Source organism: Cnephaeus nilssonii, assembly GCF_951640355.1.
Source record: "Cnephaeus nilssonii genome assembly, chromosome: X".
NCBI lineage: Eukaryota > Metazoa > Chordata > Mammalia > Chiroptera > Vespertilionidae > Cnephaeus > Cnephaeus nilssonii.
The window spans coordinates 12,621,783-12,649,679 of NC_137071.1; the positions used below are offsets into that span (position 1 = coordinate 12,621,783).

The 27,897-nt window shown below is 41.7% G+C and overlaps 1 protein-coding gene across 1 annotated transcript in view; it reads left to right on the forward strand.

Annotated features, from left to right (window-relative positions):
* Positions 1-7,668: 7,668 nt before the first annotated feature.
* POLA1 (DNA polymerase alpha 1, catalytic subunit) overlaps positions 7,669-27,897 on the forward strand; it is a 320,208-nt gene continuing 299,979 nt past the window's right edge. Inside the window, exons 1-9 of the mRNA XM_079764678.1 lie at positions 7,669-7,773; positions 13,930-14,054; positions 17,439-17,535; positions 19,180-19,260; positions 25,355-25,470; positions 25,910-25,972; positions 26,789-26,881; positions 27,314-27,401; positions 27,674-27,878. Of these exons, the coding sequence (XP_079620804.1) occupies positions 7,749-7,773; positions 13,930-14,054; positions 17,439-17,535; positions 19,180-19,260; positions 25,355-25,470; positions 25,910-25,972; positions 26,789-26,881; positions 27,314-27,401; positions 27,674-27,878 (893 nt within the window). The 5' untranslated portion in view covers positions 7,669-7,748. The remainder of the gene's footprint in view (positions 7,774-13,929; positions 14,055-17,438; positions 17,536-19,179; positions 19,261-25,354; positions 25,471-25,909; positions 25,973-26,788; positions 26,882-27,313; positions 27,402-27,673; positions 27,879-27,897) is intronic.

A 27,897-nucleotide genomic window follows, 5' to 3' on the forward strand; every position in this document is an offset into this window, starting at 1 on the left:
CGCGCCCTGGGCTGGCACTATGATGCCCTGTTGTGCGAGGACAGGCAGGTTGTGGTAGGAAGCTGCACTTGTGAAAAAGGCCATTGTTTAATGTACTCTGTGCCTCACTGGAGCTATGGCAGCAAATGCCATTGGTGAATTAACTATGTCATTGTGTGCTGCCTCAACTGATTATGCTCCTGGAATGACAAACATTTTCTCTCTTTGTTTTTTTGTGTTTTTTTTTTTTCAAGATAAAACGTGGTCAAGACCTTGAAGCATTAATATACAATGAAGCGCTTTATTTAAATGGGAGAATAAAGATAGAGAAAAGAAATCTCTCACATGTACTTAGATTCTAATAAGTATTTTCTCTTCTACGGAGCTACTCTAAGCACCACTGATAAGAAATGTGTACATTTTAACCATATAGGGTCTTTATAATTTGTATTGAGGTAATTTCTCCTCAGATACCACTGTGTGGTAAAAGAACTCAACCGAGGATTAACAAAATCAAATTTCCCATTAATTTTTAGAGACAGTGGAAGGGAGGGGGAGAGACAGAGGGAAACATCAATGTGAGAGAGACACATCAATTAGTTGCCTCCTGCACACGTCCGAACATACTGTATTCTTAGCACAGACGTAGGTCAACAAATTAAGCCACCCACCTGTGGATTATGAAGATGTCTATTATCTGAACACTTAATGGTGGTTTTCTGGGAGCTTCTCTACTTTTGAGAATCTCATGAGTGAAAATGGTCTCAGGGGATCCCTCTGAACAATTCTCTGTGGTCTACCACAAGGGGCGCTCCGGAGCTCTGAGAGTTGTCAATGGATGGAGCCTAGTCACGCAGGCCCACCGAGTTAGAAACAGGTCAGCAGCAGATCTCAGCTACCCTATAAAGCACCTTGCGTGAACTTGAAAAGGGTGCTCCTCTGGCTCCAAGCAGCCCCACTTGGTGAACAGAGGGAGGGGTGGATTTCAGCCCCTATTCTCCAACTCTGTGGCAAGCCCTTGCAGCCCCTGGCCCTCAGAGAGAAAAAAGCATTGTCGGGGAAGCAAACTGTGCCAGCCCCATCACAGGAATTCAGGGGATGAGTATCCTCATGGCCCAGGAGGTGTGGATGAAAAACTAGGTCTCAGCTCCAGAGCTGCTAAAACCACCCTTCTTTTTTTTTTTTAATAATATATTTTATTGATTTTTTACAAAGAGGAAGGGAGAGGGATAGAGAGTTAGAAACATCGATGAAAGAGACGTCGATCAGCTGCCTCCTGCACACCCCCTACTGGGGATGTGCCCACAACCAAGGTACATGCCCTTGACCGGAATCAAACCTGGGACCCTTGAGTCTGCAGGCTAATGCTCTATCCACTGAGCCAAACCAGTCAGGGCCCACCCTTCTTTTGCACGAATTCCTCAGCAGCATTCTGTTGACCTTACTAGACCTCACTAGTGGGCAGGGATCATTGCCTTGGCTGCCATGTTTAAGAGGACTGATACACTTGTTTTTCCAAACCATATGAGGGCTGTTAGGAGAGAATCCTCAACATGGGAGGAGTTTAGAGCGCAATAGGGAGACAACCCCGTGGAACTTGTGTCTAGAAGCGACTGAGAAACTCAAGAAAATAGGTGCTATATTTGTATCGGACCTCTTCCCACAGTTCCTTATAGCCCTCACCCTACAAAGCTTCTTTTCAGATCCAAGCATTTTTGCAGGTACCTCTTCCTCTGAGGAGTCCATGTGGCCATGGGACCCCCCCACATATGCACTCCTGGATATCCTCACCCCTCCCCCTTCTAGAACACTTTGGAGTTTTCTTCCCAAATGACCACAGCCTGCTTCCAGAGCCTTTGTGACCTCTTCCTTAGGGCCAATCTCCTGGGGGTAAACTTACTGTAGAGTTGCATATCCCTAGGTTAGTGGTCGGCAAACTGCGGCTCTGTTGACTAATGAGTTTGCCCACCACTGCCCTAGGTATAAGGGGTGGTCGAGCATGGGCTTTTAGCAGGAAAATGTGGACAGAATCTGGATATCTGGGTTGGCACATCCTGTGGTGTGGCACAGAGGAAGGGCTCTGGCTGTGGCATATCCTATCTAATAAAGAGGGAATACGCAAATGGACCATCACGCCTGAACAAAATGGCTGCGCCCACGGTGGAGGCAGGAATTCTGTAACACAAGATGGCTGCGCCCACAGCAGAGGCGGGGATCCTGTAACACAAGATGGCTGCACCCACAGCGGAGGCCAAGTTCCCTTAAGGAGCCTTAAAGAGCAATCAGCAGGGACCTGAGGCTGCTTGGCACTGGGCTGGGGCAGGGGACCTGAGGCTGCGTCCCCCCGCCCTGGCACCAGGCTGGGGAACCTCAGGCCGTGCCCCCCACCCAGCAGGGCTTGATGGGGGACCTGAGGCCACACCCCCTGCCCCGGCACCGGGCCAGGGAACCTGAGGCCGTGCCCCGGACCCAGCGGGGCTTGATGGGGACCTCAAGGCATGCCCCCCTGCCCCGGCCCAGGCCAGGAGACCTGAGGCCGCGCCCCCCCACCCGGCGGGTCTTGACAGGGGTGGGGCCGGCCAGGTCTTGGTCTTGCACGATTTTAAGGCACATGTGTGGTGGGCACCGGGTCACTAATATATATAGTATATATATATAACTAGTGTATATATATATTATATATATATAGTATATATATATAGCTAGTGTGTATATATATATTTTTTTTGGGGGGGGGTTCCCCGTGAAGCAGTACAAAACTCAGAAGCTCCACTAGGTGAAACAAACATGGATATGATGCTAAGCAACTCTAGTCCTTTCCAGAAAATGAATAAGATTTAAGTTTGACAGTATAGTAAACCTTAAAGCAGCAATTCTCAAATTTCAATACAGCCCCGTATATTGTTAAATAAGCAAGGCTAGATTGAGTTATAGAGTTTTTGTGTTTAATAATGCTAGTATATTGAGTGAGATAGCAATGACATGAAGTGATCTGAACAAAGGTGCATTGGTAAAATATTGACGCCATAACCAACTCATATGGCCCACAGTTTCACTAAAGATGACGACTAGATTCTCTGGAGGATGAAAGGGTGACTTTTGCCACAGATGTCAGAAGCTGGCCCAGGTAGAGGTATTTTTAAAAAAAATATATATATTATTGATTTTTTACAGAGAGGAAGGGAGAGGGATAGAGAGCTAGAAACATTGATGAGAGAGAAACATCGATCAGCTGCCTCCTGCACACCCCCAAATGGGGATGTGCCCACAACCAAGGTACATACCCTTGACCAGAATCGAACCTGGGACCTTTCAGTCTGCAGGCCACGCTCTATCCACTGAGCCAAACCGGTTTCGGCCCCAGGTAGAGGTATTTTAAGTTACAGTAGAAATGAATGGCTTAATTAGCACTTTGTTATTTTAATTACAGTTAATTACAGGTAGTTTGTCGTCAAAAGTCTGAGGATGGAGTTTGGATCTGAAGAATACCTAGTGTCAAATAAAAATAGATGCACAGAGAAACTGTAGGGAGCAAGGAACTTGGGAATTTATAAGCTTTCTTTTTAGGCACACAGGAGTTTTAATTTGCAGAAACTTGCTGAAAGAGCTAAGCTCCACACGAAGACACACATGTATCCATCCTTCGGGCCATTAACAAAACTTCTCTAAGATGTCAGAGTGATAAGCCAAGTAACAGAAACTGTTTTCTTCTCCTCACCTCATAACAATTAGTTTAATGGATTGCTGGGGTTTTGTAGGCATTTTTCTCCCTAACAGAAAAACTGACCTTGTATGTGTAACTGACTTGGAGGAAAACTGAACATGATACATTTTGTCATTTTCTCTACATCTTTCCCAGGGTTTTTGCTGTTTGCCAGAAGCCCTTTCATGATGCCAAATGTCTGCGCTTGACCAGAGAACCCAGCTTGTTGTTTCTCCTCCCTTTCCTCTCTCCCATCCATTTTCTCACCAACCAAGGCAGAAGGGAGTCCTTATCTTCAACTGGGACCCTTCAAGAAGTTACTTTGTGGGTGAGGCCACAAGTTAAAGGATTTCTAAGAACTTCTCCACCTCCAAATTCCTGACGGTGGATAAAGCATCTGCCTAAATTGGTGATTGTAAGAGAAACACACTTACATGTCTTATGAAAAGCTACAAAGGAAAAGAACAACATATAATTTTTCCAAACTTCTGATTTAAGAAAATGGACTTTAACGTCACGAAATAAATCTAGGCAGTTAAGACACTTTGTGCCAGGGTCTTGAAATTAAAACCAAGGAGCCAATTTAAAAATGCCTTTGCTCCCAAGCTCTATGCCGGGTTCCAAAGGAAAACAAAATGTTGGGTGGCTCATTAGTAATGCTCCATACTCTTCTCTGCATAAGGGACAATTCAGCAGAAATGCCAAAGAAATAAAATTATGTTCCCACAGTTGTGCCACCTGCCCTAGTTGAGTGAAGAGAAAGCTGGTTATCTGTTTTGGGCTGGCATTAAAATCTTAGATGGCAACAAACAATTGGAAAATGAAAATTTAAAAAACAATACCAATTCAAAGCAGCATCAAAACATGAACGACTTAAGGATAAATTTAATGAAACATGCGGAAGTTGTGTCCACTGAAAACTTAAAAGACTGCCAAGAAAAAGGAAAGAACGCGTACAAAAAGGGAGACATATACTGTGTTCATGGGTTGGGAGACTCAAAATCACTAAAAATATCCATTTTCTTCAATTTAATCTATAGATTCAATACAAACCCAGTCCAAACCCCAGCAAACTTTTTGGTAGCAATTGACTACCTTATGCTAAAAATGATATGAAAATATGAAAGACTTAGATTAGCCAAAATAATTCTGAAAAAAATAAAAGAGCATGTTGGAAACTCAGACTCTCTGATTTGAAGACACTGTAAAGCTACATTAGTCAAGACATATTAGCATAGACATATAAATGGGACAAAATAGAAAAATCCAGGAATAGACCCACATGTATATGGTAGATTGATTTTTTATAAAAGTGCCAACACAATTCAATGGCAAAAAATTTTGCCTTTATAAAGAACATGCTGCCCAGCTAGCAGGGCTCAATGGTTGAGCATCAACCTATGAACCAGGAGGTCACAGTTTTCTTTTTTTTTTTTTTAAGTATTTGCCAGATGATCATAGCTATTTTATTTTATTTTATTTTTTAAAAATATATTTTATTGATTTTTTACAGAGAGGAAGGGAGAGGGATAGAGAGTTAGAAACATCGATCAGCTGCCTGCTGCACACTCCCCACTGGGTATGTGCCCACAACCAAGGTACATACCCTTGACTGGAATCAAACCTAGGACCCTTGAGTCCGCAGGCTAACGCTCTATCCACTGAGCCAAATCGGTTAGGGAGAGGTCACAGTTTTGATTCCCAGTCAGGGCACATGTGACCCAACTGGGGGTTGTGCAGGAGGCAGCTGATCAATGATTCTCTCTCATCATTGATGTTTCTATCTCTCTCTCCCCCTCCCTTCCTCTCTGAAATCAATAATATATATATATTTTTAAAAAGAACATGCTGTCCATAGCAGTATTATTCAAAATAGCCCAAAGCTGGAAGCAAGCCATGTGCCTTTCCCCGACTTTTAAACACCTTTTGTTTTGAGGATGATTTTTTGAAGTAGTGCTGGCCTTACATAAGAGTCTTTTAGGTAACCCAGATATCATCTGATTCATAGGAAGCTACAATACTAAATGCTGTAAGATACTAAAGAGTGAAAGTCTTTAGGACAGATGGGAGATGAGCCCTCTTTCCTCACAGAAAAAGGTGTATCCAGGTATAAGTGATCACATATTGTTTAACCTGATATTTATGTCCAGGGTAGCCATCCTGCAGATGACTCTAACAGGTAAGGCAATTACTTGTCTAGATTCCTTGTTCTTGACTTTAGCTGCACATTGGAATCCCATCCTAAGAAATTATGATTTAATAGCTGGGGGTGGGGAAAAGTGGGCACTTAAACTTTGATAAACTACTCATATGATTCTAATTTGCAGCCAATGTTGAGAACTACAGCTCTAAACTTTATAAACTTTATGGCCATATGTAAATTAAGAAACCTTCATGCTGCCATCCTTGGCTAAAATCCACTATTGACTGACTATATGACTAGTGTTCTAACTCATAATTCTGTTTTTTTAAATGAGAGACTTTTCTTTTAAATACAGAGGTGCTTTATTTTTGTTGTTAATCCTCACCCGAGGATATTTTTCCACTGATTTTTTTTTTTTAGAGAAAGTGGAAAGGAGGAAGAGAGACAGAGAGAGAGGAAGAAACATCGATGTGAGAGAGACTCACATCCATTGGTTGCCCTGACCAGAGGGCCGGGGATGGAGCCTGCAACCAAAGTATGTGCCCTTGACTGGAATCGAACCCGGGACCCTTCAGTCTGCGAGCCGATGCTCTATCCATTAAGCCAAACTGTCTAGGGCTCATAATTCTTTCTTAACTTTGCTCCAATACCTTTAATAATTCACAGGTGGATTCTGGTTTTCTATTTCCAAGTGTGACTTCATGCTGCTGGTTTAGAAGGTCCCAAAGCATTAGTATAGAGCTGTTTGTCTTTGGGACAGGTTTTATTCACCATAACACTGCATATTTACATTATGATCCAGGGCTCAGTCATCACAAAAGATTTGCCCATTGGTCAATAATTCATGTTGAATTACTTGAGGGCATGGATCTAACATTGCTCTCTAGGGGGATGGTGCCAAGAACATTATGCACTAATGAGTTTGAGAAGAGGCCTTGATGGCTAAAATTACTTCTACATAAAATGGTACTCAAAGATGGTTAATTCTCATTCTAAGTTCTTGGCTTAATTAGTGTTCTCTTGTTAAGATATACATGCAGATGTTTCTGTTCTTATTGTTTGTTAAACAATAAAGGAGATACATACATTGCATGCTTTGTACCACACACAAGAATCTAAAGCCCTTTTTGTTTTTCATAGCATTGACATTCTGCAGGAGTCCAGGCCAGATGTCTTTTGCCCTATGCTTTGAATAGATCTGATTATTTCTTCATGATTCTATTCAGGTTAAACATTGCTTTGCAAGAAGACTACTGTATATAGGTGATGCTCCTTTTCCCAAGTGCATCACATTAGGAGGCATATGATTGATTATCTCTTATTGGTGATGCTACTTTTGGTCGTTTGGCTAAGATAGTGCACATACCTTTATGTGGTTATATGTGTATATGTGTGTGTGTGTGTGTGTGTGTCTCACAGCGACTGTGTTCACTCTCTGAGAAGCTAAGCATCAGGCCAGACTCTGAGTGCGCAGCAGGAGGCAGTCGCTTTCCCAGGCTCCTGGGAAACCGGTCCAACCACGCCCATCGTACTGCCCGCCCGCGTTTCTTTTCCGCGAAAATCACCTCTCAGAACCAGAAAGCCCTTGCTCCAACGCACCCATATCTTTTCCCATCAGTATGGGTGCGCCTGCGCAGTGAGTCTCAGGCGGCTCTTTTCCAGCGCCCGACCGCTTCTTTTTCCAGCTCTCCTCCCCTCCCGCTCCGCTAGAGCGATTTCCCCCGCAGGGGTCAACCACGGGTCCCCCAACGCGCGCTCGCGGGAAGACCTGGGGCGGGGCCTGGCGCGGCGCGGTACGTCAGAGGCCTTCCGGGCGGAAGTCCGCAGCCTTCAGAGCCGCTGATTGGCTTTCAGGCTGGCGCCTGTCTCTGCCCTCCTTCCAGTTTCAGGCTGGTTGGCGCGGAATCCAGAGACTCCCGGACCATGGCGCCCGTGCACGGCGACGACTGTGAGCTGGGGCCACGCGGGGTCCCCGGGTTGGGAGTGCGGGGACCGTGGCATGATTGTGGGTGGTGGAGGCTAGAGGATGGGTCTCTTTTCATTTTTCCTGAAGGAGGCGCGCGCCCCAGTCGTCCCGCGGGTCTGTTTGGGCGCGGACCTTGGTCGCCCAGGGCTGGGACTTTTCTGGTATAGGACGGGGCTTGCCTGCTGGGCCCTCTGCTCCTGGCAGCCCCCTCCTGCGGGGCATTTTGTTTGGGAGGCTGCGTCACCTCGGTCGCTGCGGGTCTCCACACTCTCCACTAGCCTGCCTTTCTTTTCTTTTTTTCTTTTGGTGAGTCGTGTGCCACGGCGGGGCACAGTTTTGACAAAGTATTTCACTACTACCACCCCAACTATGCACTTGAGGGCTACGATGTATGTCACCCCCCTTTATAGAAACTCCCAGGGAATTGTCAGACCTTGTAAAGAAAACTTTGAAGTGCTGTCACCAGAGCATACAGACGCATTTTGTCTTTCTAGGTACTGGGTTTCTACTTTATGCATTAACCATTTTTCTTTCAAATTCTATGGAAGTTGAAGTATTGCACTGAAATCGTGTTCACAATCTAGTCTTCTCTGATGAAGCTTTAAAAAAAAAGTATCAGTTCAGCAGCATTTCAGATGTCCTGTACCACTCCGTTTTCAGTGGTAATCTTTTTATTTCAAAAAATAGAGCACAAAAATGCAAATGGCTTTGTCTGATCTCTGATTTTTTGAACAGTGTTCAACTAAAGTGTGGCTTAAGTGAACTTCTAACTTAAAATCAGATGCTTCACTTTCTTAGCGGAAGCGTCACACATCTCCTGTCACTCAAATGCATCACTGTTAATGAGAACTTGCTTCCAAATCAGCTTCCTTTGCCTTCACCTAGATGCGAATCAGAGATTTCAATTTATTCTTCCAGCCTTTTGTCTTTTAGGACAATTTATTTTAGGCAGTTGACTAGCCTGCATTACAAATGGGATGTAGGATGTGAGCACATTCACAGCCTTTGCAGCCCTACATCAGTGATTTGCCACTAAGCTGTTTGTTCACCCTAAAAACTGTGCAACATCTGTGAACATCAAGAAATCACTCTTTGGAGGGTACTGTGCAATCTTGAGACCCTTCTTAAGTCATGGTGTTGATTAAGTGTTGCTGGGGACTTGTGACTGGAATTTTTCCTCCAGAGCAGACTGAAAGATTGTCACCTGAAAGACGGTTGCAGGCCATTATTTGTCTGCTTTTGGGAAGGACGGGGGTACTTCAGATGGTAATTTTGAACCATGTATTAAATTTTTCTAACTGGATTTTTTTTCACGCTTATTCTTTTTTGCTAACTTACTATGTGAAGCATTGGAGACATTCCAAAACTGGAAATCTAGGCCTTTTCCCCTCAAGTATTAGGTGGGGCACCTTGACAATGGCAGTGAAAAGTGAAAGGTCTGTAACTAGCTTTATATATGAAAAAGGATCAGGGAGAATTTAATGATTAAATAAAGCATGTACAGTGAGTGGTTCATTTTTTCATTCAGCAAATATTTATTCTGCACCTACTAGGCATAGGCATTCTGCCAGCCTCTAGAGGTAACAGTGGTAGGTAAGCTGGACATGCTTTTTGTTTTCATGGAGTTGAGATTGTAAACGCCTAATTTTAAAAAAAATATATGTTTATTTCAGAGAGGAAGGGAGAGGTAGAGATAGAAACATCAGTGATGAGAGAGAAGCATTGATTGGCTGCCTCCTGAACGCCCCCTCCTGGGGATCGAGCTCACAACCCCCGGCATGTGCCCTTGACCGGAATTGAACTGGGACCCTTCAGTTCGGAGACCGACGTTCTGTCCACTGAACCAAACGGGCTAGGCCTAAACGCCTAATTTTATGCACTGCTATATTGAAGCTTCCCTGAAAACACTGCTTTGTTATATTTTTGTTTTCTAGACACTAGACCATGTTACTGCTAAGTAGTGTGTTTGTGTGTGTGTGTGTCTACCCTGCATCTATACACACATGCAATGAGCTTCTCTTTTTTTTTTTTTTAAATATATATACCTTTATTGATTTCAGAGAGGAAGGGAGAGGGAGAGAGAGAGATAGAAACATCAATGATGAGAGAGAATCATTGATCAACCACCTCCTGCATACCCCCTATGAGAGATGGAGCCCACACCCCAGGCATGTGCCCTTGACCAGAATCGAACCCATGACTCTTCAGTCCACAGGCTGACACTCTATCCACTGAGCCAAACTGGTGAGGGCCAATGAGCTTCTCTTATATTGCTGAGTACAAAGCCAAGTATCTTCATTTAATCTGCAACAACTTTATGACAGACATGATTAGCCCCATTTCAGAGATGAGGACCCTGAGGCTCTGCATTAGTCTGAGTCCTTAGGTGTAAGCTATGGAAACCAACTCTAGCTATTTTTTTTTTTACAATTTTATAATTTTATTGACCATTGAAAAATAAAAAAAAATAAAAACAAAAAAGAAAACACAATAAGCCATTGCCAATTATTTTTCCATTTTTGAAGTCTAGCTAATTTAAACAGAAAAGGAATTTATTAGAAGGATGTTGTGTTGTTCGCGGAAACTCCAGGAGGACTGGAGAGTCAGCCTGGGGGTTGATTAGCCAGGAATAGTGATTAAAATCATATCACAAAACTGTTCCAGTGAGGATGTCGTTGCCAACCATGGCCAAGTACTTGAGGTTATAGCTTGTTATAGCTGTAGTTAACATTGCTGGCACTGTTATTTAATCCTCCTGCAGCTGTTGCTACTTATAGAATCTTTCCTAGCCCATCCCCTTTCCTTTTGACACTGGCTTCTGATTTAAAGTCTGAGCAGGTGTTCCTAATTGGGAAAGCCTATTTTATATGCCCATGCCCTAGCTGCAAGGGTGTCTGGGAAAGAGCATCTGCCTTTTTGGTAGTAGGGCATGGCCTCTGTGTCCCATCAAAACTTTTAGGGGAGCCTGACCAGCGTGGCTCAGTGGTTGAGTGTTGACCTATGAACCAGGAGGTCATGGTTCGATTCCCAGTCAGGGCCCGTGCCCGAAGTTTGGGCTCCGTCCCCATTGTGGGAGTGCACGAGGCAGCCGATCCATGATTCTCTTTCATAATTGATGTTTCTATCTCTCTCTCTCCTTCTCCCTTCCTCTCTGAAATCAATAAAAATATATTTTAGAAAAGACTTATAGGGGAAATTTCACAAGCAGGTTCATATGCTGGGCAGCTTAAACAGCAGCAAGACAGCTGGCCACTGCAGCTCAGAAAGTTTAAGTGTGATCTCATGTTGTCCAGTAAGTGACAGAGCTGGGTTGTGCTGCTTCTCCCTGATCTATTCTCCCACTTTACTCTACACTCTCACGCCTTACCGGCTACACTGACTTTCGGTTTCTGAATACACCTTGCATTTTCATCCTTTTGTAATTTGGCTCGTGCCTTTTCCTGTGCTTGTGCCACTTTTTACCATGTACTCTGAGAGTAAAATTTGACTCCTCTTGCTAGGTCTGTGTTGGACCTTCCTGTGAAGCCTTCCCTGATTTCTGAGGCAAAATTAACACTTCTCTTTTTTACATTTCCTCATGCTCTTACCTCTTATATGACACCCTGTTTATATGATGGTGGGAGTCTCAGGTCCTTTTGCTTTACTTGACTGTGAACGCCTTGAGGACAGGCAACTCTGTCATGTTTGTTATCGGACCCCTGTGGAGTAAGTCCATTTGAAGACTATAGATTTTGTTATTTTCATCAAGAGGAGTCGAGGAATCCTGAAGGGAACACATTGAGGCCTACTTTTCACTCATAGTGGTCATGTTCAGTATTCTCCGAAGCCATTTCATGTAGGCCTGCTCATTTTTTTTTTAATCATTTGAGTGACACCCAGGATTTTGTGGCTGTCATCATTAAGTACCTGCATTCCTTAATTTTTACTTAATGCCTTTCTAAAACGGATTTAAAAGTCAAATGTGAAAGTCAAACAATAGACTGAGATGTTATAGAGATTGCAATTCCAGGAAGCTAGAAGAAATAAGATCTCTAATTATGCTTCACTTTTGAGATGCAGTTTTTAGTAGTTTATTGCCAGCATTTGGTACATGTTCTTTAAATTGCATCTTCTATTTCAGTCAAACACTTAGTCAAACCGCTTAATGTTGTTAAGAATTTTGCAGTGGGGTTAGAGCTATTAGGATGCCTCTTATCAATACCTTTCCTTTTCTGTGCCTACTTCTTTTTATAAAATAATTAGCACCAAATACAATAAAATACTCAAATTCACAGGCATGGATGGCAGTCATGCTGAGCCTAAACTTACGGCTGGCAGGCAGCACTGTCTTACTTGACTTGGTTATTCATTAGCTGGTATATGCAAGTCTTAATTATGTGGATGAAATCTTTTCAGTATGTGTGTGAGGTGGTCAGTTTATAATGGCCCAAAGCATGAATAATTCAAAAGTTGAATGAATGAACACTGAAACCCTCTGGTATTTCAGTAATTTTTGACAAAACATTTTAACCTTTGTAATTTTTCATCATCATTCTATAATGCCCTAACTCAGTGGTCGGCAAACTGCGGCTCTCGAGCCGCGGGTTTGCCGCTCTGTTGACTAATGCGTTTGCCAACCACTGCCCTAACCAACTAAGTGAGGCCTGGAAATCAGTGAAGAAATCAAGAATCTTTTCAGTCATCTTTGTTAAATTCTTCCAACCCCAATTTGTTAAATTCTTCCAACCCTCCTTTGAAATCCCAGATACTTGGTCTGAACCTGTTAGGGCATGCATGACTTCTAAAGATTGTTTTAGAGTTAGTTGCTATTTATCTCCCATTTTAGATTTTAAGTTCTCTGAGTATGGAGACCATATCTTTTTGATCTTTGTGTCTCTCAGAGCACCTAGTACTTTGCAAAGAGCAGGTGCTCCTTAAATCATGTCAAATGTTGATTAATGAAATACAACTCTTTTATAACTCTCCTAGGCCCCTCATTTGTAATGGAAAGGTTATGGACTAGCTCAGTGGTCGACAAATTCATTAGTTGACAGAGTGGCAAACCGCGGCTCGCGATCCGCAGTTTGTCAACCACTGGACTAGCTGATCTCTCTTCTCTAGTGTCTATAAGAGAAATCAATTGAATTTGAATTTTTCTCTTTTTGGAGGAAAAAAATAATAGTTGCTTTAGTTGTTTCAACTGTGTCGCAGAGAAAAATCTCTGAAGAGTCACAGGAACTACAGGCTCGGCCATGAACTTTGTGAATTACAGTAAAGCCTTGATATAATGGACTAATTTGGGTGAGGGGGGGTGTCCATTAAAGCTGAAAGTCTGTTATATAATCAAGTAGGTTTTCCAAATGTGTATGTTAAAAAATTGACGAATTAGCTTACCCGTTGTTACTTATGTAGACACGTTTGTAATTAAAATTAAGTATGTATGAAAAATTTAATTTCACAGACAGGTTTTCTATATGGATTACTGTAATTTTAAATTTATACTGAGCAAGTTTAGTAAATGTGTGCATTCACCAGTCACTGCGAGTAAACAAATGCACATGGCTGGGCATGGCTTAGCGCATGTGGGAACATCTGCCAGCCCGCATTATAACTGCTACAGAAAGTCACGCCATGAGACAACAGAACCAGTTACCTTGGGAGATGTGGTGTGATCATGTGCTAATCATTTGCAGAACATTTTTTACAAGCGGTGACTCTTGGTTTTAAATATGTAGACTATAATTGTAGATATGTATTTATTTACGTCGGCGAAATTACTAGTGTTTTTTCCAACATATGGCCTGTTTGCTAAAATTTGTTCAAAATAACTGAATTAATAACAAGAAAATAAACTGTTAATTTAATTATAAGCAAATCGTAGTTAAAAGCATTTTAGTATTAACAAGGTGTTAATTTTCACATATGACATATGGACCAGAAATTTTGTCCACTAAATCCGAAGTCCGTTAAATCGAGGTCCGCAAAATCAATGGTTTACTGTGTTTACATTATAAAAAGTATTCATTTGTATAATATTGAAATTGTGTATTACTATTGGCTGGAAGTTAGGTTCAATCCCTGACCCGGATTCCTCTGCTTTTGAGGCAAGATGGATGACAGTTTTGTAACATTTCATGTAAATTTGGCTTTTTTTTACAGCTGTGTCAGATTCAGGGAGCTTTGTAGCTTCTCGATCCCGGCGAGAAAAGAAATCAAAGAAAGGGCGCCAGGAAGCTCTAGAAAGACTGAAAAAGGCTAAAGCTGGTGAGAAATATAAATATGAAGTAAGTAATCATTTTCTTGTTGTTTTTTTCCTTTGTGCTTCATCCAATTCATAGCCACTTGACCCTTAAAGTTCCTGTAAGGCACTTTACAGATGCTTCCACAATTCTGAAATGAAAGTAGTTATATATTTTCCTTATTAAGTACATTGCATCTCTGATAAATCCCAAGGCTTTGTGGGGGGGTGGGGGCGGGGCATAGAGATGCTTTTACTTTACTCTTAAGGTACTGAGCAGTCTAGCTAAGCACTTGGAGAGAATTGTTTTTCCTAATTTCATTTGCAGGGGGAGTGGCAGTGGTGACTTGGATCTTATTTCTGCTGTGCCCTGATGTAAGATGGAATGTCATGCCATTTTGGCTGTTTTCCTGTACCCAGTGTTTATGGCCTGTTAGGTAGAAACAGAGTAGCTACCATCTGCACAGCATTGTCTCTAGCTTCACCTTCAACATGTTCCCTGAGTATCTTAACTGCCTTGGGGCCAGAAAGTGATTAATTAATACTAGAAAATAACAGCAATTAATACACTTTTTTGTTAACAATATTCTAAGTGCTTTTACAAATATGGTCATTTATTTAATTCTTCCAACAACCATATAAAGTTAGATGCTATAATCAAGAGCATTTTGCAGCTGATAGATCTGAGGTCACAGAGGCAGAGCCTTGATGTGAACTCAGGCTTCACAATATGCATGTTTAACCATGGCCTATACTGTATTGGACAATTAAGCAAGCAGAAGAAGTTAAGTGAGTCAACCAGACCATAAAGGGCTGCTAAAAGGATTATAGTAAAACAGGAGTAAAGCATGTTTTATTGAATTTATTGGGGTGACATTGGTTTGCAAAACCATACAGGTTTCAAGTATACAACTCAACAAAACATCATCTGTACACTGTGTCATATGCCCACTGCCCCAAGCAAAGTCTCTTTCTGTCCCTATTCCCCCCTCTTTGCCCATCTCCACCTACCCCCTCCAACCCACTTTCTCTCTGTAGGTACTTCTATAAAGGAGTTCTCTGGGGCATTTCAGATGTTTTCACAATGTGCTTGATTTCTCTTCAATCACTGATGTTAATTGCATAGCTCTAAGAGTTCATGCTGAGCAGTAGCAATGATTTTAGAGATAAAGTCAAAATGACTTATTACTCAAAATGATTTTTAAGAAAAGTTTTCTGGTATCTTTTTGAATAAGTGAGTTGATTAAATAAGAGACAAAGTATGCCCCATAGACTTCAACCAACAAAAATCACCTGCCCCCCCCCCAAAAAAATTGGTCAGTACAGAAATATTAATTAGACTAGTTGTGTTTGGGTTGTCAAAAACTTAATTTGCTAGGGCAGGTAGTTTCTGTTATCAAATGGTAGAAAGCCAAATATTTGCCAGTGATCCCTATAGAATAAACAGGAGATGAAAACTAAGCTTAGTCCTGAAATTATTATAAGCCTTGTAGCTATGGCAGAAATCCAGTCATTCTAATCATTGTGCTTGCAAAGCTTGGTGTCCAGGTGTTTTTTCTTAGGGTGTTTGGAGTTAGTTAATTCCTCCACCCACCCCCCACTTGATAAGGCAGAACTGTCAAGAGAAGGGGCAAATTTTGTTGTTGTTATTAATCCTCACCTGAGGATTTTTCCCCCCATTACTTTTCAGAGAGAGTGGGAGGGAGGGAGAGAGAGGGAGGGAGGAAAGAAGAATGGAAGAGAGAGAGAGACAGAGACAGATAGAGACATAGACATCAATATGAGAGAGAGAGAGACATCGATTGGTTGCCTCCTGTATGAACCTAACACCAGGGATGTGCCCTTGAGTGGGACTTGAATCCAAGACTCTTAGGTGCGCAAGTTGACGCTCTAACCCTGAGCAACACTGGCCAGGGCGTGAAGGGGAAAATTTTTAAAGAGGCATCCAAGTTCTTGCTAACCAGCCTACCAAATTCTCATCTGGGAAGTCGATGGCCTGTCACCATGGCAGCTGCAGCAGTGGTGTGCATCTGCTCCATTTGTTGCTTTAACTGGGCTGAGGTGGTCAGCTCTATTCATGCCAGTGGTTCACGGTGTTCTAGTGCTCTGGCAGTAGGACAGCCTGTATGATTGGAGGACTTGCCACTCTCTGGACTTGTCCTCCAAGTTGCTCAGCGTTTTTGTTTTTTTTTTAATTGAAGTATAATTGTTATACAATACTATATTAGTTTCAGGTGTACAGCATGGAGATTTGACTTTATAGACTTTACAAAATGATCACCACAATAAGTCGAATAACTGTTCAACCAAATATAATTCAAAAGGGAAAATCTCCTTTTATCCCCCTCTAAAATTTAGCAAAACACTATATTCTGCAGTTACACTCGAAATGGTTTTTGAATGATTCCCCTTTTGAATTTTGTCACCTTACAAAGTTGATTTAATATTGTTCATATTCCCCATCCTATACACTATATCCCCATGACTTATTTTTTAATATCTGGAAGTTTGTACCTCTTGATTCACTTCACCCATTTTGTCCACCCTCCCCCACTGGCAACCATCAGTCTGTTCTCTGTATCTATGAGTCTGGTTATGTTTTGTTTTTTAGATTCCACATATAAGTGAAATCATATGATACTTGTCTTTCTCTGTCTAACTTATTTCACTTAACAATGCCTGCAAGGTCTATCCATGTTGTCCCAAATGACAAGATTTCATCCATTTTTATGTTTGAGTAATATTTCATTATATACATAGACCACTCCTTTATCCATTTGTCTATTGATGGACCTTAGATTGCTTCCAGTAGCTCAGTGTTTGTGTCTCTGCAGTCGTAAGACCTGAGAAAGGTGGGGGATCAGTGGTAATTCAAACAGAAATCACTCAAAACCCATATCTAGTGTATCTGGAATATAGTGTTTTGCTACCTTTTGGAGGCGGTTGAGGGGTGAGGTTTTTCCTTTTGAATTATATTTGGTTGGATGAATAGTTATTAAAATTATCATCTATGCGCAGGGCAACATGAGCTAGTGGAGAGGGAGGTGACATGCCTTACAGGTTTGCTAAGTACAGGAGAAGCCAATCTAGAAATTATAAGTGAATAATCCCCAAAGCAGCTAATGAAGAATTGGCTATAATTCAGTTTGTTTTTTATGAAGTAGATGAGTAATTGATGGTGTGACAAGTGTATTATGCTAATGGAATCATTTAATATCTTATGTTAACACCCACCTAAAAGGAATACTAAGCTAATTGATGTCTATTTAAGGAAAACCCTGCAGTGGTGTTGAATGTCAGAACTCATGATTTGGTTGCAGCTACTCCTTCAGGCTGCCATTCCAGTTTCAATTTTGACAATTTTTTTCTCATCAGAATTGTTTAACACTTTCACTCCATTTGAAGCTTTCTCAAACTTCTGTGATGGCAGGTTGAGGACTTCACAAGTGTTTATGAAGAAGTTGATGAAGAACAGTATTCGAAGCTAGTTCAGGCACGCCAGGATGATGACTGGATCGTGGATGATGGTATGTGGGAAGACATTGCCTGCCAGGCACTGTCTTAGTTGTGTTTCGTACTGCTTTGCATGAGTTGATGCAAGGCTCTGTTAAGATCATACCTTTGGTTTGGATTTTCCTCAAACACAGTATTTGGAAGCAGAATAATAGAACATTTATTTAGGGGCATTTTGGAGAATCCAGGCACATTTCTCAGGATGTAGTATAAATCCTCCAGGAAATGGCTGTGTAGAAACTAGGAGGAGCCATGTACTTGTGCGGTATCCCCATGTAAGGCGGGGATAAGAAAACTACCTAGCTCACCGAATGGCTGTGAAGATTACATTACTGTGTGCATGAGGACTGCCTTGGGCAGTGGAAAACACCATGCAAAGGGTGGTCCACGTGTTCTTACACCCCTTGTGGAAAGTTCAAGGTTTCTGCTGGTACGGTGTGACTTCTTGGGCGTGTGAATGCTGACCACAGGGAGAAGGTGTAGATTGCACCTGTGACTATTTACTAGTATGTTTCTACTTCTGTAATTGGACTCAGCTCTATTGCCAGTTTCCCTCATAGAGTGAGGTTCTTTTCTGGGCTTGTGATCTTCATTCTTTTATGTTTTACTAGTGGCCCAGTGCACAAAATTCGTGCACTCGGGGGCGGGGGGTCCCTCAACCTGGCCTTCTGCCCTCTCACAGTCTGGGAGCCCTCAGTTGGACATCCTTAGCATTGCCCTGGAGGGAGGAGAGGCTCCCGCCACCACCGCTGCACTTGCCAGCCATGAGCCTGGCTTCTGGCTGAGCGGCGCTCCCCCTGTGGGAGGGCACTGACCACCAGGGGGCAGCTCCTGCGTTGAGCGTCTGCCCCTGGTGGTCAGTGCGTGTCATAGCGACCGGTCATTCCTCTGTTTTGTCGATTTGCATATTAGCCTTTTATTATATAGGATGCTTCTGGTAGAGTAAAACTACTGCAAAGTACAGTCTGTAGCAGACTTTGATGCTGTGGGCCAAATCATTTCCCCAGCTAACCTAGGTAGGTACAGGCATACATCAGAGAGATTGTGGGTCTGGTTCCAGACCACAGCAATAAAGTGAGTATTGCAATAAAGCAAGCTGTAATCTTTTTGCTGGTGAAGGGTCTTGCTTTCAATTTGTAAAGAAACACAACATTGCTGAAGCACAGTAAAGCGAAGAGAGTAAAATGAGGGATGTCTGTATAGTAGATAGCCTTTGGCTTTAACCCTTTGCACTCGCTTGCTTTATTCTCGATTCCTTTATTCTATTCGGGATTTAATTTTTTAAATACCCCAGATTTTACTAAGCGCGGCAGTAGAATAAAAAACTGGAGTTTCTTTTCATACAAACTTATTTTTTGGATTTTTTTATATTTCAAATTATTGATACATTCAATACAAGTCGACATACGAGCTGCTACCGATGCTAACCGTGTCGAGTCACACTCGACATCTGAGTGCAAAAGGTTAATTCAGAAAACTTGTGTGGATGCTGTTTTGTCTGACACCTATTTAAACAGGATTCTGCTGCACTTAAAAATGGCACAGGATGGGAGAACATCTGAGTGGGTCTAACGGTTATACATTTTGTGGTGTGGTCCTGGCTAAAATATTGGCCAGTTTTAGAAACTTGATCCCAATGTTACATTTTGTTCCTGCAGATGGTGTCGGCTATGTGGAGGATGGCCGAGAGATTTTTGATGATGACCTTGAAGATGATGCCCTTGATTCTCAAGAAATAGGTACCTACATTTTGTTTTCCAGAGGGTACCATGTTGAGATTTAAAGAACTGTTTAAAATTTGAGATGACTAGGTACTTTGATACTGTTGCCTTTAAGGGAAGAGTACCTATCACAATTGTTTTTAGGTATAGGAAATGTTCTATTATTGAGAGGAGCATAGTTGTGTAGAAAATTAAATGTAAAAAGCAAAAATACCAGGAAATGAATGAAGTTTCATGTCTCTGTTGTTCAGAGTTTGGTCTTTCACTTATTTTGGAATGTTCAGTCCTTTTATTTTTTTTTAATCCTCACCTGAGGTTATTTTTCCATTTATTTTTAGAGAGAGTGGAAGGGGGGGGGGGGAGAGAGAAAAACATCATTGGTTGCCTCCCACACGAGCCCCAACCAGGGCCAGGGATTGAGCCTGCAACCGAGGTACGTGCTCTGCACTGGAATTGAACCCGGGATTCTTCAGTCCTCAGGCCGATGCTCTATCCACTGAGCCAAACAGGCTAGGGCAGGAATTTTCAGTCTTGTAGTTATTTTAGACTTGCTGACTTAGATAAGTAATGCCTTTTAATTGGAATTTTAGCTCTTTGATAATAGTGTAGTACTTCAGCAAGGTTTAGAACTTAATCTACTTGCTTTGTTTAATTGAAATTTAAAATGATAATGAATGGATGTGTCAGTCTGCCTTAGCTGAACAATCACTGGCAAACATTTTTTTTTTTAAGTAAACATGCTTGATTTAGTTCCTGTCAGATGAGAAGGGAAAATTCTCTTATTTTCTGGTTTAGTTCTTTCTCAGCAAACTATGGCCCACTCACAGTGGTTTATTTTTAAACAGCTTTATTGAGATATAATTCACATGCTATGCAATTCACCTATTTAAAGTATACATACATTTAAACACATGTGGCGTTTGATATACTCACATAGTTGTGTAGCCATCACCAGTTTCCCATTTTCATTAACCCAGGAGGAAATCATGCCTGTTACTGTATAGCCCATGGGCTAATACTGGTTTTTACATTTGTAAAGAATGTTGTTTTTTTAAAAAAGATGCCAAGAAGAATATAAAACAGCGTAAGAGAGACTTACGTGGCCTCAAAGTCTAAATTCTGTGCTGTCTTGCCCTTTTCAGAAAGTCTGGACCCTAATTTGTAGATTAACATTTTGCAACATGTGTTCACTTTCTCCCTCTTCACTGTATCCACAACCACATACAGAGACTTAATTTTTGGTGAATTTACTGAAAGTAAGTCGTCCGTGACAATTCACCTGTACATGCTTCAGCAGTTACCTTCTAAGAACATGGACATTTGTCTATTTGCCATTCTCATAATATTATCTAATATACTAGAGGCCCAGTGCATGATTGAATCATGCACGTGTAGGGTCCCCTACACACTTTCGCTCGCAGTGGAGCTGGGTGCCTGTCCGCTGGTGCACCAGGCCTTTCAGAAGCCTCCAGCTCGGCGGAGGCTTCTGAAAGGCCTGGTGCCAGAGCAGACTGGCACCCAGCTCCCCCGCTTTTGATGGTCCGCGATGGGACGTGAGCTCGCTGCCCCAGAGGCCCCTTCTGTTCCGCAGCACAGCCATGGCGCAGATGCTGAGCTCGCGCCGCCACTGGCAACGTGAGCTCAGCATCCCGCCGGCCCAATCGGCGACCCCGGCCACCCTGAGTCCCTCCCCCTGCGCCTCCTGCTGGCCCAATCGTGGGCATAGCGGAGTGATGGTAATTTACATATTACCTTTTTATTAGGTAGGCTTGTTCATAGTAAGATTTTCCCAGTTAACCTAGTAATGTCTTTCATAGCTATTTCTAAAAATGCAGAGTCCACTTTAGCTTTCATGTCTCTCTAGTTTTATTTAGTGTAGAACAGCACCATCCCTCTCCTCTTCCCATAGGCCTTTTTTGGGGTCTTTTATGACATTTTTAAAAGGACCAGGCTGGTGTTTTTCTTGAATATCCCACAATCTGGGATTTGCATGATTGCTTCTTTGTGCTTAGAGTCAGATGAAATATTTTGGCAAAAATACAATAGAGATGAAGTTGTGTTCTTCCCATCAATCATATCAGGGCACATAGTGTCAGTTTGTCCCTTTATTGGTGTTACTAAGTTGATCTCTGGGTAAGATGATGTTTGTCAGATCTCTTCCTTGTAAAGTTACCTTTCTACCATTGTAGTTAGTGTAAATGTGGGGTGATAATATGAGACCATGTGCATATAATATCCCTTTTCTCCACCAACTTTCACCCAGTGCTTTCAGCATCTGTTGATGATCCTTTCTCTCCTTTTTACTAGTTTTTTATTTTATTTTTTAAATAGATTTCAGAGAGGGACAGAGAGAAAGAAACATCAGTGATGACAATCATTGATCAGCTGCTTCCTGCACGCCCCACACTAGGGATCAAGCCTGCAACTCGGGCATGTGCCCTGACTGGGAATGGAACCGTGACCTCCAGGTTCATAGGTTGACACTCAACCACTGAGCCACACCGGCCGGGCTAGTTTATTTATTTAAAATTTTTTAAAAATGTATTCATTTGAGAGAGCGAGAGCGAGAGCTACACATCGATTTGTTGTTCCACTTAGTTATGCATTCATTGGTTGATTCTTGTATGTGCCCTAACCAGGGATCGAACCTGCAACTTTGGCATATCAGAATGATGCTCTAATCTACTGAACTACCCAGCCAGGGCCATTTTTAAAATGATCACTTAAAACTTATGGATTTGAATAAACTATTATTACAGTTCAATATCCATTATCATCATGTATTTTGATGTTCAAATTATCCCAAATTTGGCAAAGGGATCCCCTTTGAGCTGGCTCCTGAGTCCTTTTGACATGGCTTCATCGGTCTTTGAACATTTCCTTGCTTTCTGGGAAACAAGATGTCCCAGGTTCTCCTTGTACTATTCCTGTCTCAGACCTGGAATTAGCCATTTCCCCCAAGAATCATTCCTTTTAGTGGAGAATGGTATTCAGATCTAGGGGATGGATGTACTCATTGCTGCTGGAGCATAATGGTTTCTAGGTCTTTTCAGTGAACAGAACTAGAAGATTTGATGTCTATGTATGTTGTGAGTCCATACTGATACATTAGATTGAAACCCAATCCTACACCGTTCTTCATCTTCCCCAATTCTCTATTTGTATCTACCTTAACGACCAATGAAAACCCTTGTCTTCTAAAATTACACAAAATAATATTGGAAATTTTAGAATCACTAAACCTATAATACCTCTACCAACAACCTTTCTAAAGTTTGTAATTTCTTTGAAGATTTATTCTTGGCATATAACCTATTAAGGTTGTATAGTCAGAGTGTTGTCTTCAAAAGGTATATGAAGTAATTTTTGTGTGTGTGCTATATCATCAGTTTACTATATAGGTTTAGTTGTTTGTATTCAAATTTGGGTTTTAAAAAAATTCTTTTGTTTTCATTTTACTTTTTTAATATTGTAAAACATTTTTGTGATTTAAAAATCAAAATTGTATCAAGATATTAAGGTAAGATCTTACTCTAATTCCTATGCTTTCTACTTGTCTCTACCCATCTCCACAGGTAACTATTTTTAATAGTTTCTGATTATTCTTCCTGTCTTCCCTTTTATAGGAAATAGGAACGTGTATTTTTTTCTCATGTGTGATGTTATTTATTCATTCATGGCTTAAATTAGCTATCTTCCTTGTTTTTGACAAACTATGTAACTCTACACACTGGTACCATTTGGTAGCAGTATGGCTAATTGTGTAGTCCTAGTTTTTGTTAGTATGTGACAAAGAGAATGAAATGAAACGATCCCATGTGCTTTTTCATCTCCCTGAACTGAGGAGAATTCGTGCACTGGTAGGGTCCCTTGGCCTGGCCTGTGCCCTCTCGTAATCTGGGACCCCTCGGGGGGTGTTGGAGAGCTGGTTTCGGCCCGGTCCCCACAGGCCAGGTGGTCAGTGCGTGTCATAGCTATCACCTGGTCGGCTGGTCAGCCAGTCGCTTAGACTTTTATGTATATAGATTGCTAAATTCTTCACCATAGGAGTTGTCTAATTTTACACTCCCATTAACAATGTATGAGTGTCTGTTTAGACCCCCATGGCTTCACCAACAGAGTTTGTTGTCAAGCTTTTGCATTTTTGCCACTCTAATATGTGAGAAATGACATCTTGTGGTTTTCACTTGCATTTCTTTTACACATGTAGTTGGGCATTTTTTCATAAAACTTATAGCTGTTTATATAGACAGGCATACCTCAGGTGTATTGTGGGTTCTGTTCCAGTCCATTGCAATAAAGCAAATATTGCAATAAAGCAAGGCATAATCTTTTTGCTGGTGGAGGGTCTTGCCTTTAATTTGTAAATAATGCAACATCTATGAAGCACAGTAAGTCAAGTACAGTAAAATGAGATATGCCTGTATTTTTATGTGAGCCATATGTTTGTGTTTATTACCCACACTAGAGGCCCAGTGCACGAAATTCGTGCATGGGGGAGGGTGTCCCTCAGCCCAGCCTGCACCCTCTCCAGTCTGGGACCCCTCGGGGAATGTCTGACTGCAGGGATTGGGCCTAAACCAGACATCCCTTTCATAATCTGGGACCGCTGGCTTCTAACCGCTCGCCTGCCTGCCTGCCTGCTTGATTGTCCCTAACTGCTTCTGCCTGCCAGTCTGATCACCCCAACTGCCTTCCCCTGTCGGCCTGATCACCCCCAACTGCCCTCCCCTGCCGGCCTGATGGCCCCCAACTGCCCTCCCCTGCCGGCCTGATGGCCCCCAACTACCCTCCCCTGCCAGCCTAATCGCCCACAACTGCCACGACCTGCCTCCTCTGCTGGGCCCCGCCTCCGTTGTGCGTGTGGCCATCTTGTAATGACGTTAGGGTGTGATGCTTGAGAGCGTGACGACCACCTAAGCTATTAGTAGTATAGATTCCTATTGGGGTTTGGGGCTTTTTTTAATATTAGAGAAATTGGTCCCTTATCTGTGAAACATTGTAAAAATTTTCTTATGTTTTGTCTATAAACTTGTTTCTTGTTTAATGGAAATGGAACCGTGAGCTCCAGGTTCATAGGTTGATGCTCAACACTGAGCCCATGCCGGCTGGGCTGATTACTTTCATTACAAATGGGTAGCCGGCATTACTTATTAAAAAAATCCATATTGTCCCCAGGGATATGAGATGCCACCTTTATTATATGCTAAATTTCCATAAGTATTTGAGTCTTTTTGTACACTCTCTTTTCTGTTTCTGTTCTTTGTATTCCTGTGCCACCACCACACTATATTAATCCTTTGTACGCCATAAGCATCTATAGATGCAAGCGGCGGATTTTTTAAATTAAATTCAAAATATCGTGGCATGTGGGGATGGTTTCCGTTTTGGACGTGTGGCAGTTAACTGGTTAATTATATTCATTCGAGGTCTTTTTAAGGTAGAGACTGCTCTGGGATGACTCAGAAAGCAAGAGTAAAATTGACACTATGAGAATAGTTCATAGGTGATTTACATTCACGTGATCGTAAGAGAAAGCATAGCACAGGTTGTTCTTTACTGTGTAAATGTCTCTGTTGGTTTAGTGTTGCTACAACATATTGCGTGTATATAGTTGCTGTTCTTCATAAAATGGAAATTAGGATGCTGCAATATCATAACTGGTAATCCTGTTTTTTTAAAGTTTAGTTGTCTTTTCAGATTCAGTATAGCGCTAAAAAGGCAATCTCATGGGGACTGCGAGGCTAATCCCCTGCTTCCAGATGAACTTGATCTTTTTATTTCTATGGGTAAAACAGAACCCCCCCCCCACCTTTTAGGAAGCTTTTTATTCACACTAACAATAGCAATTAAACAGTCACACTTAGTAACTTATCCAGATATGTTTACTGGCATTTTCATCAGTTTTTGAAATAACATTCAGCCCAAGTTTTCCTGATTTCAGCTGTTTTAAAAATTCTTCCCTCTCTACCTTGCATAAAGTTTCATGTTTTTGTATTTTGAATTCTTAACATTTTTCTTCTCAAATTCTCATATACAGAGAGCAGGTGACTAGACTTTTTCATTTTGATTTTTGTCAGTGCATGTTTCTAAATGATTTATATTCCAACAGGAAACGATAATAAAACTCGCAACAAAGAAAAGAGGAATGTAAAGAAGACTGTGGTGACAAAACCAAACAATATCAAGTCAATGTTTATTGCCAGTGCTGGGAAGAAAACTGGTGATGTGAGTTTTATGTTTTTCTTATATTTTGTCTTTCCTTTTGTGAAAATAATTTAGTGTTTGATTATACAGACAATAGGTGCTCTCCATATTTGAGCTCACATATTTGAGTAATATTTTCCCAATTTCCATCACTAAGTTGAACGTAGATTTCTAGGTGCATTTAGGCACCTCAGTGCTTGGAACTTGGAGATAGAAAAGAAAATTGAATCAAAAAGCTGAACTGACTGTAGTGATTTCAGTGATTAACAGGAGGATCATGGAAATAGAGGATGGGAGCTCTAGGTTTGGGAGTGATGTATATGTAGATGGTTGTTAATATCTGTGACTAGTAGATGAGCACTCAGTGAGGGGGTTCGGTTCTTCCTTTCATAGACACGTGTTCTGGGTGAAAATGGGAAGTGCAGGGCTATTTCATTCTACCTTCCTTTCTAACTTCCAGAAAGCTATAGATTTGTCCAAGGATGATCTGCTAGGTGACATTCTACAAGATCTGACCACTGAGGTAAGTGAATCTCTGGGAGTTATTAAATATGCAGGGGCCATCAGCTGAAGAAATAGTTCAATAATTATACAAAAAAGACTATTGCCAGAATTTTAAAAAATGCAGCGACAACATCATCACCACCACCAAAACAACCCCAAACCAATGAACAACCCTTCAGATTGCTTTCTTCTCACCATTTTAGGTGAGAGTACTTTCCAGCTGTTACAAGCTATGCAATCCTGTTGATGGAGCTGTGTGAGGGGGTGTTTGAGGTAGTAAGAATACACACACGAGTCAGCTTTGGGAATGTACTCAGTTCCCAAAATAGATTGAGGCCTGTCAGTCTGTACAATTAGGCGTGAGATCCTTGTCTAGAATTCCCAGTGGGGGCAAAGGAAGAGTCGGTGAGCTGTCCCTGATAGAACTCAGACAGGCTCAGCTGTTCCGGGAATTTGCTGTTTCACAAAAAACTAAACTCTCATTTAGAGGTGTGTGTCTTTCTAAATGACCCTTGATTAAAATGACATATACTAACATCATGTAGTTCCAGCTTGACAGCTTTTAAATATAATATTCTGGAAGGGTAAGGGAAAAGTATGTTAAGTTTTGAAAAGAAAAAATTGGTCAGGAGTGGATTCAATATCTATTCTGGGTTTCCAGTGAGTCTGTGGTAGTGTTGCTATAGTAACCCCAGTGCAGGAACATAGATCCGTGGGGGGAACAGGGAAGGAAAAATGCTTTGCTCATTGGGCTTCAATGGGGAAAGAAATGTACTTTTTCTGTCTTGTGGTAAACCAAGCACGGCAATGAAGTGTGTCTTACCCCTCCTTTTAGACACCTCAAATAACTCCACCACCTGTAATAATACCGAAGAAGAAAAGATCCATTGGAACGTCACTGAATCCTTTCTCTGTGCACACCCCCAAGGTAAAGTGTGTGGAAATACCTTCAAACTCCATGTACATTATTGCTTAAAATTTATTTTGTTGCTTTTCTATGTGAGCAAAATACCTTTGAATTTGTTCTTGATTTTTGTTTTAAATTAGGACTCCCATTTCATCATATAGTTTCATGTATAACAAAAATAGCATGTCCCTGCTTTTGTCGTAGTAAATTTTGTGGTAAGTAGCATGTGTTTATTATAGGTATTACAACTGTGCTAAATGTAATCCTTTTCCTCCTGGAAACAAGTATTTTTTTGTAAACCTAGGTAAAAGTAAAATAATTGAAGCTGTTACATTAATAATACACAAAATTGTTTTATGAATGGGAACTGTCATTATCTCTGGTCAGGGCAGGACAGTGTGCATATTTTTAGTATGCAGGTCTAACTGAATGAACATTTAAAAACATTTACAGGTAGTTCCTTCAGGAAAAACTGCTTCCCCTGTCTCAAAGAAGGAGCCTCTGTTAACTCCTATTCCTCTTCAACGTGCTGAATTTGCTGGTAAGTAAGATGTCAGGCAGAAGTACAAGAGTGTGGAGCAGTTGCAAAGTGCTGCCAAAAATGGGAGGACCCAGGAAGGAGGAAGTGGAGGCGACTTTGAAGGTATTTGTGATAGCAAGTTTAAGTGTGAAAGATTTGAATTCATAGCAGTCAAAGTTACAAGGTACACCCGATTTGGAGGTTGACGAGATGCAAATACAGTGTGGGAAAAGGGTCGGCCTGTGTGCTCCGCGGCAGCAGTTTATGATGGGAATGTGCAATGATGCCTACAGGAGAGCCAGCACCAGCAGCAGTGTGTACACACGACAAGAAGGAGTCAGGGGCAATAGATTTTGAAGATGGTGACTTCGATGAGCCCATGGAAGCTGAGGAGGTGAATGTGGAGCCTGTGGCTGCTAAGACCTGGGACCAAGCGAGTGAGCCAGCAGAGGTGGTGAAACCTGAGGCAGATCCTGGAAAAGGGACCACGCCCTGCTTGTAAGAGCATTATGACTTT